Source organism: Cibotium barometz, chromosome 43 (assembly GCF_041138505.1).
Source record: "Cibotium barometz isolate CiBa-2024 chromosome 43, ASM4113850v1, whole genome shotgun sequence".
Lineage (NCBI taxonomy): Eukaryota > Viridiplantae > Streptophyta > Polypodiopsida > Cyatheales > Cibotiaceae > Cibotium > Cibotium barometz.
In genome coordinates, this window is record NC_141088.1 from 5,264,648 (window position 1) to 5,285,273 (window position 20,626).

At 44.6% G+C, this 20,626-nt stretch overlaps 1 protein-coding gene across 2 annotated transcripts in view; it reads left to right on the forward strand.

Moving 5' to 3' along the window:
- The first annotated feature begins 1,378 nt into the window (after positions 1-1,378).
- FHL (far-red-elongated hypocotyl1-like protein) overlaps positions 1,379-20,626 on the forward strand; it is a 34,308-nt gene continuing 15,060 nt past the window's right edge. The window contains exons 1-3 of one of the 2 annotated variants that reach the window (XM_086781387.1): positions 1,379-1,598; positions 1,749-2,737; positions 2,868-3,041. In XM_086781387.1, coding sequence (XP_086637513.1) covers positions 1,597-1,598; positions 1,749-2,737; positions 2,868-2,941 — 1,065 coding nt within the window. In that variant the 5' untranslated portion in view covers positions 1,379-1,596 and the 3' untranslated portion in view covers positions 2,942-3,041. Of the gene's footprint in view, positions 1,599-1,730; positions 2,738-2,867; positions 3,042-20,626 lie in introns of those variants that run through there. The other variant, XM_086781388.1, reaches the window with a different exon arrangement.

The window sequence follows — 20,626 nt, forward strand, 5'->3', positions numbered from 1 at the left end:
ATGTTAGTTGCCTTGTCTTTGTTTTGGGTATGTCATAACACTAAGTGGCATGTGGACTTCTTGCTTTAAATACCTTTCTAATGTGATGTTATGGAATGACAATTTCCATAATTGTTTGCTTGAGTCTTGGTGTGTGTAAAGACGTGATGTCCTTTCTATCCATGCTCGAACATTGAAGTGCTTAGGTCTAACATGGGTTGTTCAAAAATAAGGATGTTCATAAATTTATTCTACACATTGTAGTGCTTGGGTCTAACATGAGTTATTAAAAATAAGGATATTCCTAAATTTATATTGTCTTGCTAATCCTCTTTAAGAGGTTGGGTTGAAGAACAATTGGCTTTCAAGTGCTCCTTGAATCTAGACACGTTGTGACTTAGAACCTTTGCACAAATAAGAAGTGAAAATTTCACACTTGCCGAGAGAGAGAGAGAGAGAGAGAGAGAGAGAGAGAGAGAGAGAGAGAGAGAGAGAGAGAGAGAGAGAGAGAGAGAGAGAGAGAGAGAGAGAGAGAAGCCCCCCTTTGCACCTTTTTATGGACATACGAAAACAGTATAGCGAAGCTTCTTTATGCACAAAACCAGTCTTATAGTAAAGGCTTCCTTGTTTCGTAAGGCACGCTAAAAGGGGTGGTGGAACTCTGTGATGCACAAAACCACTCCTACAATAAAGGCTTCCTTGTTTCGCAAGACATGCTAAAAGGGGTGGTGGAACTCCATGATGGACGTGCTTGTCTAGGCCCACTACTTTATCCATGCTAGGATTGTAGAACTTCGTAAAATGGGCTAGCAATATTGCTTGTTCAAGCCCACCTTCTTCACCCAGTGCCCATCATTAGAACTCTTCAACATAAGATGAATGGGTACCCCTATTCATACAATGCCTATTGAGCATTTTTCCATGCCCAAGTTAAGTGGGCCTGGGATGTGTCAGAAAACTTGGCTCTAATTGTGCCAAAAATGGTCGAGTTATTGTAAATTGGCCAAAAACGTCACCATGATGCTATTGAAATAGCTACACGAAACATGCATTCAATACAAGGGCCAGTTGCATGTCATAGTTAATTGGGTCCTATAAGAGCATTTTACCATGCCCAAGTTAATTGAGCTATGCACGCATTGAATGCAACTTAGCCATGCATTTTCCAACTATGTCAAAATTGGCACAATCTAAAACTCAGCGATTTGCATGATGTTTCGTGGGAATAGAAACTTTCTTCTTTTTATTTTTTGGGGGAAAAAAAGAGGGGTTTTTTGAGATGTTAGAATTGGAACTCAGGGCTTGTACTTTCTCATCGTTATCCCATTACCCGGTCCTTTATGAGATAAGGGCGACCCCAGATGCAAGTTGCGCCCTCTATGTACATACAAATAGAGGGCAAAATGTTGGATACACGGCGCACGAGTGGACCACGTGAAATGCTACCGTGTGTCTGCGCCTTATTCGTAAGGCCAAGCTTTGTTCCAAGTTTGGTGGTTTCATTTGGTGGGCGTCTCTCCTTCCATATCACGCTTCGGCACCGCACATCTCTAAGAAGTCGTATTTGCCTGCTGAACGAAGCGCATGGGCGAGCGCCATTGACGATCACACGATTGAATGTGAGTAAAAGATGATGCTTTAGGGGTTTCCTTGGGTCGGGTCGGGTCGGGTCGGGTCGTGGTCCTGAACTCGATCTCGTATTTTTGTGTCGTGTTTCTGAAATTTAGCGGATTTTTGTTTCGACCCAAAACCTGTCCATCGTTTATCAGGTTTCCCCCTCGAGATTTGGGCATGGTCTGCAAGAAGCGGCACCACCCAGATGGGCAACATCTGAGCTCTTCAGTGCCCAAAAGGCTCTACACGCTCTCCGAAGCTGAACTAGGATCCTCTGTTGACTCAGCTGATGATTCAGGCACTTGTTCAGGTCGTTCTTCCAAAGTGCAAGATGGGTCTGCGTGGAATACTGCTCAGAACTCGGAGTGCAGCATGAGTCTTCGTGATTCTGAACATTCAAGCACATTAGCAGGTGTGAGAAGCTGCAAACATGGGTGTGCCAAGAGCAGCAGAGATTTCTATCATGAAGGTAAGGGCAAAGGCAGCTGGTTATTTGATTCTGATCCCTCAAAGCGTAGCCGGATTGACTCAGAAGGTGAAGTTAGTGAAGTGACTTTTGAAAAGATTCAGAAATGGCATGCCAATGATGGGAGGACCTCCTTTTTTGTTCACGAGCCAGATGGAGAGTTTGGGTTTGTAAATGCTAGGCACGTGAGTTCTAGGAAAGACACAGGCTGTTTGAACTTGAGGTCTCAGGTGAGGCCTAAAATGGATGGGTCTTGGCTTAATGTAAGTGACGGATATGAACACTCTGCTATACCAAGCTGGCAAGTGGAGAGGAGTGGCATTTTTTACGGTGCAAGGCAGGGTAGAGATAAACCTTGTTTATCAATGGCAGATGAGACCGGGTCTTCCTGTGGAGAGTCTACAGAAGCTTCTTTCATTGAAGAGACAAGGGCTAGGCATGGATTTTCCAACTGCTACGGCCCTGCTTGCAGGGAATCCTCCACAACCTCACCCAGTGTTTGTATTAAAGCTGAGGTTTTGGTAGAAACAAAAGCAGAGGAAAGAATTGGATGCCCGCACGCAGAAAGGCATTATAATTCTGAAGACTTCTCACATGCTCCTTTCACTGACAAGGGGGTAACGGAGACACCTTCTCCATCGTATGTATTATCATCTGGTCGCCTGAGCCTTGAAGAAGGCAAGTTGGGTATTTTGTGCTACATGATCTTTATGGTGGTGCAGGATTGGTACGAGTACTGTGTGTCTCACCAAGTTGTGTAATTTTCTCTCTCGAGACTGATACGCTAATTTATGTGATGGTGGTGCAGAGGCTAGGTTGGGCCGAAGAGCCCCTACTATTGATCACGATTTTGAAGAATATTTTTCTTCACTTATGCTTTAAGAAAGAGTGTATCAACACCTTTCTCTTTAGAACATGCTTGCCGACAAGGAGATGAAAATACAGGTGCAACTGGCATTGGAAAGAAATCCTTTCATCTACGGTTAGGCTCTATCTACTTTGACAATGAGGTTCTATGTGTGCATGTGCTTGTGTGTGTGTGTGTGAGAGAGAGAGAGAGAGAGAGAGGACCGCAAGTCTCAATGAGGAGTGCACTGCATGTAACAACAGAAGAAACGAAAACTGAAAACATTATACTATATGGTAGCCATTAATAATGTAATGGATAGAGGGTGGAAACATGGTTAAAGATGCACATAGTGCTCCTGGAGATCCCTCACCATCTTCTTTGCAAAGGCCAAACTAATACGCATGGATTTAGCTAAGTGTGAAGTCTTAAGTAGGATGGCATAGCCATTATTTGGAGTTCTTACAGGAACAATCAGTGGTGGATTGTTGTGCAACTGCCCCCAGGATTTGATTAAGCATTTGTCTTCCATGGTATTTTGTGTATTTCCTTGTACCTTAGCACTTTGTTGTCATTAAGAGTCTTAAAGGTCAGCCGTATCCATTCATACTTCTTCTCCAAGTTCTCAAATGGTTGAGCAAAAGTCTTTGTGGTTTGTCCTTGAGGTCATGTTAGTCCACCTAGCAACAATCTATGCTCAAGCAATCAATCGGTCAGTTACGAAACTCTTAAAAGACAAAAGGTAGGCTTAGAGCAACCAAAAGCTGTCATGATTTTTGTTGTTTACTGTCTGGATTTTAGCGAAGCTAGGTCTCGAAGTTTTGAATCAGGTGAACCTTACCTCTATTACTTGTGTGAAAGAGTAACTCTTGCTTTTGTTACCTGTGTGAAAGGTGTTCAATGTCTGAAGATATTTGATCAATCATTCAATTTCTTTCAACATGAAAACAAACTCAAGCAACTTACAATTTATATGTGTAAATAGTTTAGATAGTATGCATGCAATGCATATGATCACCCCACCTAGGCGGAACATTGTACTAGCACCAAGTTTTAACTTGTTTTCCAGACTTGGCTAATGAGACCGAGGATCTTGGACTTCGAGAGTTGGTTGACAAAAGGCAGCCCTATGTACATACTCTTCCCACAAGGTTTATCAGGATAGGCACCCCAAAAATTTAGAGGAGATGCCACCAGGATTAGTGGTCTGGACTGTAGAATCCTGGAAATTGGTAACTTGAAAGAATATTGTTGTCTTGTCATTCAATTGGAATATCGTATGCTTTTAAAGATCTGTTTTTGCTGTTCAAGCTTCATCCCAGTTGCGGAATGCTTAATACATTTCGAAATCCTACGGAACAGTTCGAAATCCACTGGCAAAAATTGTTGCACCCATTTTTTTTTCTTTATCCATTCATGTTTCATCTAGGTATATATATAATGTTTCACGTTTGCTTTAGATTTCTCTTCCACCTGGGAAAAAATTGCCTAGAATTTGCACTACGGACTCTCCTCCCATCGTTTGCACTCGTTCCCTTCCTTCTCATTCTAAACATGTGCCTTGAAGTTGCACTAGACTTCCCTCCCATTTGTACCCATTCCCTTTCTTCTGCGGTGCTATAGCCAACCTTCTCCATCTTCCAAATATCTCCTGATTTCCGCCTCCTTTTCTCCCTTTTCCTCACCTTCTTCTTCTTTCTTCTCTTTCTTTCTCTTTCCGATGGGTCTCCACCTTGATTCATTGGCAAGGAGTCCATGCATTCTCATTTGTGACAGGGGTATAGTGGGTGGTAAAATATCCAAAACCTCTGTGAACAGTCACAAAGCATCAACGGGCCGAAAAGTTCCAAATCTTCTTATGTCCCCCTTTTCACTCCACGAGTCCAAGTTCCCCCTCTATTTAACCCATATTTTATCTACTATAGAAAGCAACTTACTCCCCCTACCTTCCCTTATTTCCCTAGCTCATCCTTTCTCTTCCTAGAGAGTTTGAGATGTAAAAAGTATGCGTGGGTTTAAGCTATGCGTTTTCTGAGATTTGTGTAATGTATGAAAGTTGAGTGCATGGCCTCCTTGTCAAAACTTGGCGTTGGCAAGGTCCCAAGAACCCCGTTCTTTCCTAGGATAAGCTGTAGCCAATGTTGAGACGTTTGCATCCCGACTTGCCAGCCAACCCTTTCCAACCCCCTTGACAACAACGTTGGAAGCGTTGGTTGGCAAGTTGGGAAAGGCTACATTATTAATCTTGCACTTGTGAAAATATAATGTCCTACCTAATTGTCAATGGAATGATTGCGAGTCCCATCCCAAGTGCAGCTGTGTCATTGTCATTGTGGTGCACCTTTAAATAGCACAAAATTCCTACTTGTGCATGTAAGTGTCTGTCTATGGAATACAAATTAGCCCTATGACATGGCGTCGGGATCCGTTTCCGTTTTCAATTTTTACCGTTTTCAAAACTCTTTGGGGGTTGCCGTTTTTCGTTCTATTAGGATGTTTTGACAACTATGGTGCACGGGGACAAGTGGAAGGGCGGTTATGAGATAACAGTTAATTTATGGACAGATGGTTGTATTTATCTTACAAGAAAGTTTGGTGCCTAGTTGTCGGCTCTTTCCCACTTGGGGTTTGCGAACGGGGATGTTCGCCCATTATATATCAATCTTTGTCATGTGCAAGTATTGCCATGAACATTGTTTGGTGCTAATCCTGAAGAGGCAACCAGAAAAACAGATTAAGAACCAGGAAGCTTTGAGCATGAGGTGCAGGCATGAGGTGCAGATTGGCAAGGGTTGGACTTGGAGGAGGACTTGGATGCTCTGTCGGCTGCATGACAGGGTGCTGTTGGCTGCATACAGGGGCTGTCGGCTGTACTAGAGGGCAAGGCTGCTGCAAGCGCATCATTACATGGGATTTATGACCAGTCGGCTGGTCGACCAGCAGTCGGCCAACACTCCAAGGGGTCCAAGAGCCTATATAAAGTCACAGATGCTCATTGTGTAGACTCATTCACTCCCCCTTTGGGGGTGTGGGTCTAGACTAGGTTTAGGATAGGGTATTTCACTACCTTTTCAAGGCAGCCTATGGCTGTAGATCTAGAGTACCTTTTTGTACCATATGAATATATTGAATTTCCAGCTCTCTCTCTCTCTCTCTCTCTCTCTCTCTCTCTCTCTCCCTTCTGTCTGTGTTTTTGCATCAACATGTTCTAAGTGGTGTTTAGGGCTGAAAGAAGACTCTCAGAGGTTCCGCGTGTTACAATCTTAAAGATGATTGTCATGTATAAACGCCCTATCTTCAAACCCCCAAGTCACATGACAGGCTTTGTAAATAGAGTGTTTGCTCAAGATATACTGAAATATAGTAGTGGTTGTAGATTATTGTTGCGTACTCGTGTTTCTATTAAGCCAACTTTTGCATTTATCATCTTTGTTAACACTTACTCTTGACTAGTAGCCTCATAGTTTGATCTTTACTCAATTACAATCTTCATAACAACCGGGTAACATGAAACGATTTGTCGGTTTCTTCGTTTCGAAGGTTTCGTTTCGTTTTTTTTTTGTGTTGGACGAAACGCAAAGGTTTCGAAATGACACTTCTTATATTGTCATGTGCAAGACATGCACTGGCTGATCTCAGAGCTAGTCCTGAAAAGGGCAACCAGATAAAGACAGATCAGGACCCGACTTTGGAGCATAGGTTACTGCCTTGGCAAAAGATTTAATTGAAGGTGGACATGGAGGGTTGTTGGCCAGTGCTTGAAGGGAGGAAGCCATGTTGGTTGCAGCATTATCTTGATTTATTGTCGAAGACTTGGCCGACCAGCAGTCGGCCAGTTCATGTGGTTATTCCCAAGCCTATAAAAGGCATTGTTGCTCATCGTTTTCAGTATTGAGCCTAGCTTGGGGTTGGGTCTAGACCTATATAGGCTCAGAGTAGGTTTACACCTTTTCATTGAAGGCAGCCAAGGGCTGCAAAACAGTTGTACCTTTTTGTACATGTATGAATATATTGAATACTCAGCTATCTTTCTCTCTCTTCTCTCTCTTCTGCATGTGCTTTTGCATCAGCATGTTCCCAGATGGTGTTTAGGGCTGAAAGAAGACTCCCAGACCTAGTCACAGGGGACAGACTCTTGGAACGGGGGGGCGCCGTCTCCGGAACACTTTGGAACGGAGCAAGCTCTAGCCTCTCAAGACTCACACTCTCTCTCCCTCACACACATACTCTCTCAAGCTTCACACACACACACACACACATCCACCCTCACATTCAAGTTCTCCCTTAACTTTCAAGGCTCGAGCCTCACTCACTTGTCAGAATACGCAGCGGAGATGATGACCAAATCTGCGAACACAAGAGCTAACACAATGCAGAAAACAATAGCACAAGAGAGAGAGAGAGAGAGATAGAGACGTGTAACTCTGCTCTATATACACAAAGAAGATCCCGAAATGATAGACAATGTGGCAAGGGCTGTGGGGCCATTTTATATAAAAGGCAGCCGACAGGCTTAGAATCTCCACGACCAGCCACATATACCAGTCGGCCAGGTGTCTTGAGTCGGCCAGCACTCAACTGAGGTCGGGCACTTGCAGGTACAGTCGGCCAGAAGATAGAGCCTCTTGCTAGCTCAGGACTGCCATCCAAGCTACATAAAAATGGGAAAAAATACGGGGAGTGAGAAAAAATGAGAAAACACCTATGAGGGCGGGTACACCCACAACAAAGGCCCTGGTTTCAACATAAAGATAGAAGATGACTTCTAACACCCCTCTCAGCTCCTGGCTGTGAAACCAACCACAGGGAGTTGGGGTGCCGCCTGAGAAATCTTGAGATAGCGACTTCGTGAAGAGGTCCACCATACTGTCCTCCCGAAGAGAACTCTAGCAAGATGTTATCAGCAAAACGATCTGTTCACGAACAAAGTGTCTTTGGATGACCATGGGTTTCTCCAGTGGAAGCCCAATCCTGCAATGCAACCTCTGTAGCCGCACCACCTCACAAGCAGCATCACAAGCGGCCCGGTACTCTGCCTCTTTCAACAACAAGGCAAAAGATGACTGCCTCTTACTGTTCCATAAAACTGCTCTTGGGCTTGAAGTAGATCTCCTCGTGTCCGGATCTCCTCCCCAGAGTCACTCCAACCGTGGAGTCGGACTCCATCCATCAATACCCCTCATGTGTGTAAGAGTCCATGATGCTTCGCATGTCAGAGTATTCACAAGATACGCAATCCTGCCTCCTAAAGAGTCATCTGCAACCATGAGCTCAACTGCCTCATCAGGAAGCTCACGTCCAATCTGGTGTCCATCAACCAAATCAATGAACCATTCTGCTTCCGAGTCAAAGAGACATCACAATGCTCACAAGGATCAACACCTGTTATTACGATGCAAAGCCAACCCTTGGAAACCTGCTGAAGAGCACGCAAGGCCTTCTGAAACCTGTCAACCACCCGCTCTGAATCCGGAACCACAAAGCCTGGAGAAACCACCTCCTTCTGCAAGTAATCAACTGCCACTTGCCTGGCTTTTCGAAAGGTCCCCGTGGAAAGAACATCCTCATCTACAGGAGTTTCTTTGTCCCGAATACTTGAGACATCAGAGCATAAGTTACGTGTTCAGTTTCCTCTGACTGACGAACACAAGAACCACCAACATCAGTAATGGAAAGTTCCTTCCAACTGCTGCCATCAACTGGCAAGCTATCCACCATCTGGTCCTGGAAAGCCTGCACCTGCAGCGTATCCACACTTAAGTGGCCATTACCAGACTGCCACTTATCACAAAACTGAGGACCTGGGAGAGAGAGTGTTGAGAGCTTGTAAACTCCATTCTCCACTCTGCCTTCCTAAACCACCTGGTCTGTTGCTTTGTCTCGGAGAGCAACAAAATGCTCATCAAACTCCACCCGTACGCCAGTCTTGCAAACCTGATGCACGGACAATAGATGAAAACCAAGTGATGGAACATACAACACTTGGGAGGAATGCTTCCCCCCTCTGCCATCGGGAACTATCTCCGTCTTGCCCCCACTGTGAATTGGGATGGTGGATGTATCCCCAGTAAGAATGTGACCAGAATACCTGTAGAGATCCTGTAAATTTGAACGGGAAGGAGTCATGTGCCTGGAAGCACCACTGTCTAGAATCCACTCCCCAGTATCCGTTGCGGAGAATCCTCCAACCTCCTCTCTACGTGAAGAAATGAAACATCGGTGTCCATCACCTCTAGGTGCACAAAAGCCGGAGTCTTCATGATTGCTGCTGAGGAATCTTCACCCTTCTCGATCTTCCGCTTGGGACACTGCCTCCAATAATGGCCTTTCTCGCCACAATCATTACAGGTCCTCTCTGCCTTTAGTTTCTCGCGGTCAGCGACGGACTTCTTCTCAGAAGACTTCTCCGATGAAGCCTTCCCTTTGCCCGTGTTACGGCTTTTCGACCGTTGGCCTCCAAACCTCCACCCTGAGGAGGGTTCGTAAATCGTTCCTCTTGGTCCAAGACCATGGGCACAAGCTCCTCCCACGTGATGGTGCTGAGCCTGCCACTGGTAATCAAAGACGAGTAAAATGCTGAGTACTGAGAGGGCAAATGCGACAACAACGTTATGGCCATGTCTTCTGACGATATCTCCTTCCCAGCCTGAAGAACTTCTTGCTGAATAGCCTGCAGCTTGTTAATATGCTCTCGCATGGCCAAGGACTTTGCAGGGCTCATAACCCGCATTTGTACTTCCAACAAGGAAATCCTCTTCATGGGCGATACCCTGTTGTAAAGAGAAGCCAAATGCTGCCTTATGCCTCTGGCCAACGTCATATGCTTTACATGATTGATTACCTGCGGTGTGCAGTTGAGGAAGATAAGCGAACGGACCCTGGCGTTGACATGATCCCACACCTGTGCCTGTGCCTCCCGGTCCTTTCGGATCGACGGTAACTCCTCCTCTTCTACTTTCGGCTTTGGAACCCCAACAACCATGAAATCAGCAAGGTCGTAAGACTCCAAAACAGATTCCATCATAACTTTCCATATGCCGTAGTTGTTCCCGTCCAACTGACGGTCCACCGGGAACGTGGGGAGTGTAGGGATCTTCACATGCCTCTCGGCCATCTCTAATAGATCTGCCATTGCGGGAATGTACTCTGAAAAAGGGTGGGTGGGTGGGAACAAAGAAGAACTTACACCTGCAAGTGGCTGTCCAGCAAATCAGCCCGCCGTTCTCTTGCTTCTCCTCTTCCCAAACAGTCCCATACAGGCCACCAATCAGCAACACAACAGCCCCCCTCTTGCTCACACAAATCCCAAGAACTATCACGAGCCTAGAGCTCTGATACCATGTCAGAATACGCAGCGGAGATGATGACCAAATCTGGGAACACAAGAGAAAACAACAGCCAAGAGAGAGAGAGAGAGAGAGAGAGAGAGAGAGAGAGAGAGAGAGAGAGGCGTGTAACTCTGCTCTATATATACAAAGAAGATCTCGAAATGATGGACAATGTGGCAAGGGCTGTGGGGCCATTTTATATGGCCCCCATACAGCAGTCGGCCTGCAGCAAAGGCAGCCGATAGGCTCAGAATCTCCATGACCAGCCACATATACCAGTCGGCCAGCAGTCCTGAGTCGGCCAGCACTCAACTGAGGTCGGGTACTTGCAGGTACAGTCAGCCAGAAGATAGAGCCTCCTGCCAGCTCAGGACTGCCATCCAAGCCACATAAAAATGGAAAAAAATATTGGGAGTGAGGAAAAATGAGAAAACACCTACAAGGACCGGCACACCCACAACAAATGCCTTGGTTTCAACATAAAGACAGGAGATGACTTCTAACATCACTCTCTCTCTCTCTCTCTCATTGATTTGTCTCATAGGTCGAGTTCAGCCTCTAGTAGACGTTAATACAGCTTTCTCTCTCTCTCTCTCTCTCTCTCTCTCTCTCTCTCTCTCTCTCTCAGCTCACGCAGGATGGGTTTGTGATTAGACCCAGCTACATGGATGCTCATCTTTCTCATGGGGTACGGTGTGTTATTGGTCAGATGCACACATCCTCACACCAGCTAGAGATTGAGACTGGCAGATTCAGAGGAGTACCAGCTGAGGCCAGGATTTGTCAGCTATGCCAGATGGAGCTAGAGACAGAGTTACATTACATATGTCACTGTCCAGTATATTATGAGATACGAGGCCATTTTCACTGTCTGTTTAGAGAGGGTTTCGGACCACTTTCTAGAGTCATGAGATACCAGGATCAGAGATGCCTCGGATTATACTTGCTGGAGCTTCGTAGACATAGAGAGGGTCTCTTGAGAGGGACAGGATCAGAGAGGGAGACACACCTACAGAGGCAGATTACAGACTTCTTTCGACCAGAGATTGAGCAGTCAGGCCAGCACGCATTGCAGCTAGCCCCAGAGTATAGCCGCACTAGAGGTACACTGATTGATCGGGCTATAGAGCTGGGGCGGTCCAAGCGCCCCAAGATGAGAGGCCCATCTCGACACCGGCGGAGACTACAACAGAGGATCAGGACCATACTAGCACGGCATGGGAGACGTCCAGTCAGAGTACTCACCATGGAGGACATTGAGGATATCCGCCATCGACCGATGAGAGACATCTTTGGATAGTGATGTGTATGATGCTTACCTTTGTTGCTAGAGTTTTCCTCCCAGATGTTATCCATTAGGAGCTCCTAGTACCGTACTTTTTCTCACAGTTATTTCAGTTTCAGTTAGTTGTTTTTAGCTTTTCTTACACAGACATTATATCAGATCCACTAATTGTTGTAACCTTTTTGGTCTCATAGGTCATTTTGGCCTTTTGAAGACGTTAATATATCATTTCATTTCATTTCTCTCTCTCTCTCTCTCTCTCTCTCTCTCTCTCATGCTATCAACTGACAAGGTGGCATGTGTAAGGTTCCCCCTTCCAAAATAGGGGAAACACTTAAGATAGTCTACTAAGTCTTAACTTGGGAAAAATTTCCTACTCATCGACACCTTGACCATGCAGAGATTCAAGGATACGATTCATAGGTAAGACCTAGTTCTTTCCCGTAGAGGGGAAGCGTGGTTTTCTAAAAATCAAATCACCCATAGGATAATTGATTATAATTTGGGCAACTACTAGTCTTGATTTTTAGAGACAATGCTTTTTTCCTCATCCATGCAAGGCACAGCCGTTGGCATAGTCCTCTAGAATAGAGTTGCCTGAGAAAGGGTTACGACATACTATTCTTTCTTTAAAAGAAAAGCTATGGAGGAGTAGTCTCTTCGTCATAAAGGTTATAGCAAGCTAGCTTTCTTTTCCAAGAGTTTAGATAAGAATGAAGGGATATATGTATCTCGAGGTCTAGAATCACCTTGTGGCTACTAGCTGCATTCTTACAGTTTTCCTGTGTTGAGACCTTGACAGAACCAGTGAATTGTTTTGGCCATAACTCTCTGATAAAAACTCAAAATATGATCATGTAACCACTCAAAAGAACCGGAACACATCTAGTCTACAAGCCAATGCGGGTAGAATAGGCATAAACGTTTGTATATAGCCGCAGACGCACCATCTTTAGAACGCGTTGCTTTTTCACATGGACTCTAAATATGTAGAAGTACTCTAAATACGACCTCCTATCACCTAAATTCGAATTTCTTTTTTTGGAGATACTTATCTCTTAATAGAACTATTCTTGTCTTCTTATTTCTTTTAGGATTTTTTTTAGCTAATATTTTTACTCTTATCACGTTCCTAATGTTTCTATCCTTATTGTCGCACTCTTCTCTAAGTGCACTCTCTTTCCTTCTTGAAATCTATATTTAAGAGAGACACATACATGGCATCCATCATCCATGGCATTCTCCTCACGTGGCGCGGGCTTGGGGTGGATGGTCATGTCGCCATTGGTGATGCTTAATTTGCGCAGGATTCAGCTTAATGGAATGTGCAAGTAGTCACAAGATTAATATATAGGTATAAATGTGCACAAAGTCATTTTATGTAACAAGCCCCACTAGCAATTTTATTTAGGCAAAGGTTTTTATATGTACAAACCTTAGGGATTTTGGTATGATTAAAAATATGTAAAGCAATACCCCAAAAGTGGGAAAAGCAAGCCCAATTTGTACGCTCACCTATTTTTAGCTCCTTGGGCTATTTTTATGAATAAAAATTCTCTAAATACTCATGTCATGGAAGTGGAGCTACACGGCATGGGGGGGGAGATTACACCTAATCTTGTCTTGATGGTGATGTTATTCTGGTTGCTTTTTGTATTCATGCATACTTCTGCTGCAGTACCTCTTTCCCCCTCTTACAGATACCTCCACTGAGATTGATGGAATCCAGAGTATGCATATGTGTGCGCTCTTACAGAGTGGCGTCACATGGAGGACAGGATTAGTGCCCACCTGGCACGCCTTTGCCCCTGCACGGATTGTGATTATTCCCCGTCTAAACCCTCGCCCAAGATTCTTGGAGTGGAGGGTAGTTCCGCTAGTGCCGCATCACACAGAGATTGATATGTGGATTCTTTAATGGAACATTCAAGGTTTAGGGAGGCCTCAATGCTTTCAGAGACAAGGCATCCTACAAGACGAGCTTCAGAGAGCCATTGTCATGACCCTGTGAAAGTGGAACAGCATAAGTGTGAGCATGGTGGTTTGTGAGCAAGATAAATTTTTAAAGATGCATACTTGGGTGTCCGGACCAAAGTAATATGTGTGGACAACCCCAAGTGTGAAGGGCCAAGGCGAGTAGAGTAATAGTGGTCTTTAAAAGAAAAGCTATGGAGTAGTAGTCTCTTCGTCATAAAGGTCATAGCAAGCTAGCTTTCTTTTCCAAGAGATTAGATAAGAATGAAGGGATATATGTATCTCGAGGTCTAGAATCACCTTGTGGCTACTAGCTGCATTCTTACAGTTTTCCTGTGTAGAGACCTTGACAGAACCAGCGAATTGTTTTGGCCATAACTCTCTGATAAAAACTCAGAATATGGTCATGTAACCACTCGAAAGAACTGAAACACATCTAGTCTACAAGCCAACGCAGGTAGAATAGGCATAAACGTTGTATATAGCCACAGACGCACCATCTTCAGAACGCGTTGCTTTTCCACATTTTTAGTATGCATGGACTCTAAATATGTAAAAGTACTCTAAATACGACCTCCTATGACCTAAATTCGAATTTTTTTTTTTGGAGATACTTATCTCTTAATAGAACTATTCTTGTCTTCTTATATCTTTTAGGATTTTTTTTTTGAGCTAATATTTTTACCCTTATCACTTTTCTAATGTTTCTATCCTTATGGTCGCACTCTTCTCTAAGTACACTCTCTTTCCTTCTTGAAATCTATATTTAAGAGAGACACATACATGGCTTGGGAGAGACCTTACAGCATCCATCATCCATGGCATTCTCCTCACGTGGTGGCGGCACTTCAATTTCCCGTAGAAGGACGATGGGGTGGACATGGTGGGATGAGATTAATCACACTCCGTCTCCTCATGGAGGCGGTGCATGGCCTGCATGCAAGATTTGCCCATATAGGCGAGTGGGTGGCGCCGACAAAGTAAATTTTAAGTGCCGTTCCTACCCCGTCCCTATTTCCTACGTACGGCTGTTCCCCGTCTAGTCCTTGCCTCCCGTTATCGTCTCTCGTCCCTTGTGACTCTGCAAGTCCTAGTTTCTGCATGTAACATTGGCATTAAAGCATTGGGCTCAGCAAGGCTAAACACTGATTTAGTCCCAGATGAAGGTGCCAAGGCACAGGAAAGTGCACAGGTACGAGGCCCAAGGCAAGGAACACAAGATAGGGAAGAATTCCCAGGAGGTAAGCTGGTGGTGTTTCACAAAGCACAAGGGGATGGCAGTCTTGTGAGTCGGGTGCCACTTGGGGCACACCAGGAAAGGCGCTCAGGCAACGGTTCTAGGGGAGGTTGATCCTCCAAGGGGTGGAGTGTTACGACCCTGTATTTTTCCCTCTGGACAACAAGCAGGTGGGCACGGGCACGGAACGCACAGTGTGGACAGGCATCAGTTGAATGTGAAAAGGAAACACGCACAGTGTGGACAGGCATCAGTTGAATGTGAAAAGGAAACCCATGTTGGTGGCTACTCCAAGTGTGAAAGGAGACAAAAAGGAACTTTAAAAGTTATAAGGTTTTTAAAACCTTTGATGCTTAAAAATATTATTATTATTATTTCTAAAAGCATGTGCTTCTTTTAATCCTTGGCTTTTGGCGTTTTTGAGGAAAAAGCGCATCGTTTTCTTTATAAAAGGGAAGGTGGCGAAGATTCGATAAGGCAAGGGTGGTGGTCGTCGTATGGATCCTCCGGGGTGGCGTTGCTGAACACCTGGCTACAGGTGGCGGGCGGTGTTGCTACACAGGAGCCATGCTGCTGCTGCCGCCACCAGGAGCTACTGCCACCGCCAGAATCTGTTGCTGCCGCCAGGAGTACTGCTGACTTCTAGGCGTTGCTACGCTAGGTGCTGCTGCCACCGCCACCGCCAGCTACTGTTGCCGCCGTCGCTGAGTGCTGCTGCTATCGCCATTGGGTGCTGCTGTCGGGAGTTGCTGCTGCTGGGCGCTGACAAGGCGCTGATGCACATGGCCTACAACAGGGCGCTGCTGCACATGGGCAGCCAGGCAGGTGATTAGGTGGTTGAGCATGGGCTACTACCAAGTAAAAAGCGACCAGGCGACTACATCTATGGGCTACAGCCAGGCAGGCGTCAGGCAAGAGTTTCTTTGCAAACAGTCGGGCAGCCAGACGAGTGTCAGATGGGAGGCCCTCTACGCCAGGTGGCTCTATGTGTGGAAGCAGTCAGTGCGGGTCTCTCTCTCTCTCTCTCTTGTGGAAGAAGGCGACCTGAAGGAGGCACCGAGGGGCTAACAGCCAAGGAGTCTCTCTCTCTCTCTCTCTCTCTCTCTCTCTCTCTCTCTCTCTCTCTCTTCGCAAGCAGGCTTTGTTTACGAGATTTGGATACAGAGGATCAAGTTAAGATGCATAGGATGATGTTCTTGGAAGAGATGTATGCTGCTCTTCGTCTTGGACTTATGTGTATTCAGGGATGGCTTGACACGTCCTCTATCTTTCTCTCTCTAGGTTTTGGCAACCGTGATCTGAGGATTTATCTGTCATGGAAACAGGACATTGGTCTTTCGAGAAGAAGCAAGACTTTGGTATCGAGGAAACATGCCTATGGCTTATGGGATACATGTTTATGGTTTATCAGATACAGGTCTTTGGTTTCATGAGGAAAGCTTGTCTTTGGATTCATGTGAACAGGTTTTAGTTTTTTCTCGAGGTTACATGCAAGCTGAGACTATTATAGGAAGGACATGTGGTTTGGTACAGTCCTACTGCTGTTTGGGGAAGGGTTGTGAGAATCCATGATTGAGATGGAGAAGACCTTTTCAAGCAAGGAGGTGTCATACAAGTGTGCCTTCTCTATGGAATGCTTTGCTGTAATAGCGAGAGTTCTTATTGGGAAAAGTCTCGGGTGAAAAGCAAAAAGGGATCCTATTGGTAAAGGATTCGTCAAGTTGTACTTTGTACTCATATTTGATCAAGTAAAGAAGTACCGCAAGGGGCACCACTGCGTTTTGGGGTCAATTGGTATCCTTGTACTATTTGCAGGAGCACTCTAGCTCCCCTATTTGTTTTACTTTTCTAGGTTCCCATGGGTGATGAAGTGTTTCGTGTGCGAGTGTTTGTTCCACCGCCCGTCAGATTTCTGAAGGCCGGTTTCATGGAGTGAGAGCTCCACACTCATTTCTCATGAAAGAAGACCAGAGATAGTGCTTAGGGACAGGGTAGGAACAAAATGGGGACTGGATGGAACAGATGCATAGATCTTCATCAGGGTTAAGAGTGGATTTGGGATAAGGTCGGGTGTTCAATGAAATGGTTGCCAGAGTAGGAAGGATGATAGAGGGACTCCGGGAATAGAATGGGATGATGACAGTCATCCAAGAAACAGGTTGGAATCCTGTCATCAAGTTTAGCAGAGGGGGATGTCATGTGCAAGACATGCATTGGCTGATCTCAGAGCTAGTCCTGAAAAGGGCAGCTAGATAAAGACATATCAGCACTTGAAGAGAGGAAGACATGTCGGCTGCAACATTATCTTGATTTATTGTCTAGGACTTGGCCGACCAGCAGTTGGCCAGTCCATGTGGTTATTCCCAAGCCTATAAAAGGCATTGTTGCTCATCGTTTTCACTATTCAGTCCTAGCTTGGAGTTGGATCTAGACATGGGCTTAGAGTAGGTTTACACCTTTTCATTGAAGGTAGCCAAGGGCTACAAAACAGTTGTATCTTTTTGTACATATATGAATATACTGAATACTGAGCTATCTTTCTCTCTCTTCTCTCTCTTTTGCATGCGTTTTTGCATCAGCATGTTCCCAGATGGTGTTTAGGGCTGAATGAAGACTCCTAGAGCTTCCACATGTAACATATATACACATACTAAATTTATAACATAGCCAACAGAAGATAAAGATGCATTTTTTAAGTAAAATCTATTTCAAGATATCAACTTGAACATAAAAGAGAGGCAGTAAGCTCACAACACTCTCTTAAGCTAAAATTTAGTTCAAGCCATTATTAGAAGTATGAAATCAAAGACCCTAGATTCATAATTCAAGTAAGAATCAAGACAAAAAGTGCATCTACTTTGTCAAATCACATGAGTGTCTTAGAGTTCACTCACTAAAATCTCAATGTCAACCATTAAATACAAGATCTCAAAATGAGTAGCTGGCAGCTGGGATCATGCATGGAAAATCATAAATCTTAAACCACTCGCGAGTCGCTACTATGAGCTCTCGCCATCACTATCTTTATCTAAATCACTATCATGGGGGGACTCCTCGATCTCAACCACCCTTCCCACCATCTCCTCGGAAGAATCACTAGTATGACCACTAGTGGCAAGAGTCTCCATAGCTCGGTTACGGCCACGGCCACCTCATTGTATGTATGTGCGTGAAGTAGAGGAAATGTCATGTGCTTCAATCAAGGGTGCATCATCTGCTGCGATCAAGGGTGCACCATAGTGATTGAGTACTTTAGGTACGGTGCAGTATGCGTATGAGTACGCAAAGTACGCATCGGGATGAGTACTTTAAGTACGTTCACTTTTTTTAAAAAATGTGTATAAAAAAAACACATATTAAATTATTCATAATTTAGCAACATTGGTTCACAAAGATGCACAAAAAACAATTGAAATGAAAACATGTATGCTATATAAATGTCAAGTGAGCTGCACTGCATACAACATGAAGGACTGTCCTGCTGAAGCTAAAATCCTAGTACATACTACATACTACAAAGTACAAACGCCAATAGCCATATGGCCGTCCCTCACTCATCATCATCCAAGTTTGAAGATGAGGATGATGAGTAGTCTCCATCTGTGAGGAGATTCCCATCAGAATCATATATTGGCTCCCGCTCCTCCACATCACCAGGTATCTCCTCAACAATGGTAGAGGTCCCAGTTATCTCCTCTGGAAGAGTCTACATCTGGTGCTCTGGACCACCTCTATTGATCACTTTGGCGGCTTTCCCTCTGGCATGTGCACCACGAGTATACACCCTGGTGTATCTAGAGGTGGAAGGACGACTCTGTTAAGCTGAAGAAGTAAGGGAGCTGGTAGTGAGAGCTCGAGACCGAGGTTGAGTGACTCATCTATCAATGGTCTCGAGATCTCCGTGAAGCTGTCTATATATCTCCTCCTGCTCATCACGCACTATGTCGCTCTTCCCGGCATGTTGCTGGCTGCGGCGGTCGAACTCCTCAACATCAACCTATGGAGCATGTATTCACTAGTAGTTATTAGTGACTAATCACTTTAAGCTTACTATGAACTTTGAAGTGCATCAGGATTCAGAATGTCGTAAATCACGTACCTGTTTTGGTCTAGTACATATACCAGAAAACCACACTCAAAAAACTCCTAACAACGTCATCAATGCCCAATAGTGGGTGTAGAACTCTGCATCAAGATATGCTCTCACACACGCACTCCACACACACACACACACGCACTCCACACACACACACACACACACACACACACACACACACAAGAGTATATATTCGCACAAAGCCCTTCGTACTGAGCTTCTGTCAAACCTCCGGAGATGCAGGGCAGACTCAACCATAATGAAGCCTAGGACTAAGGGAAGTAGCAAAAGCAAATAAGTAGTTGATAGGGCAAATGTACCGCTAAAGATAGAAAGACACAATATCAACTGGTCGCAACTCGAACGAAAACTTCACAATGTGAAATCTACATGTCCACTAATACGGCTGAATTATATACCTAGATGAATCCAGAAACATGCCCAAATTCACCTTTTAGGAACATGCATGTTATATACTCATGGTAGTCAACCCACAGGACTATATAACTATCAACTCCATTATGCATAGTATGGACTAGATACCACGACATCCCCACTAACGTCATCAGTGCCCAATAGTGGGTGTAGAACTCTGTATCAAGATATGCTCTCACACACGCACTCCACACACACACACACACACACACACACACACACACATAAGAGCATATATTCACACAAAGCCCTTCGTACTGAGTTTCTGTCAAACCTCCGGAGATGCAGGGCAGACTCGGCCATAATGAAGCCTAGCACTAAGGGAAGTAGCAAAAGCAAATAAGTAGTTGATAGGACAAATGCACCGCTAAAGATAGTTATGTCCTCAAGCATTTTCAACCATGGACGGAAGCCTTTGAAAGCTGCAAAGGCACCTGACTTCACTTTTAAACCATACACCCAACAAAACCGAGTGTGGTCATCAATGAACATGATGAAGTACAAGTGTCCTCCAAAAGATGGAGCCCTCATGGGGTCACAAAGATTACTATGAATGAGCTGTAATGGACGGCCAGCTCTCATAGCACCATCTTTAGGAAAAGAATACATGTTCATCTTTCCAAGAATACATCCCTCACATACATGCTTGAATGGAACCTGCATAGGAGGAAGCATGCACCATACCTTGCTTCTGCAAGCATACAAGAGATGGGAAATTCAAGTGACCAAACCGAGCATGCCATAACTCAATGTCACTCAACACACGGGAGGTGGATGCAATCATAGCATCATAAGAATGAGTACTCTTGTCATACATGTCAAGCTTATACAAGCGACTGCATAATGTCCTAGAAAGCATAAGAGAAGCTGAATCTTTGCTGTCATACACTGAGCAACAATGGTCAGAAAACTGAACCTTAAACCTAGATAATGCAAGGGTTGAAACAGAAATGAGATTCTTCTTAATGCTTGGTACATATAAAGTGTCACAAAGAGTAAAGCTGTCCCCATTACATGCTGTTAGCTCCACATTGCCAATGCCTTTAATGGAGTAAGAGGCATCATTGGCACACATAACTATGCCACCTGGACGTGAATCTTGCAAATTGGTAAATAGATCTCTACAAGAAGTGATGTGCTTAGAAGAACCACTATCAAAGTAGCAATCTCCAACTGAGATAGACATACAAGAAGCAGGCAAACTACATGTAACCACTAATGCATAGCACTCGTGAGCAAAGTTAGCCTCTTCTTTAGTGTCCACAATAGCAGCCAAACCTTGCTGCTTCTTTTTCTTTTCACTCTCAATGCGCTTCCTTTTCTGCAATAGTTGCATCTCTTCTTTTTCTTGGTTTCGCCCTCTTT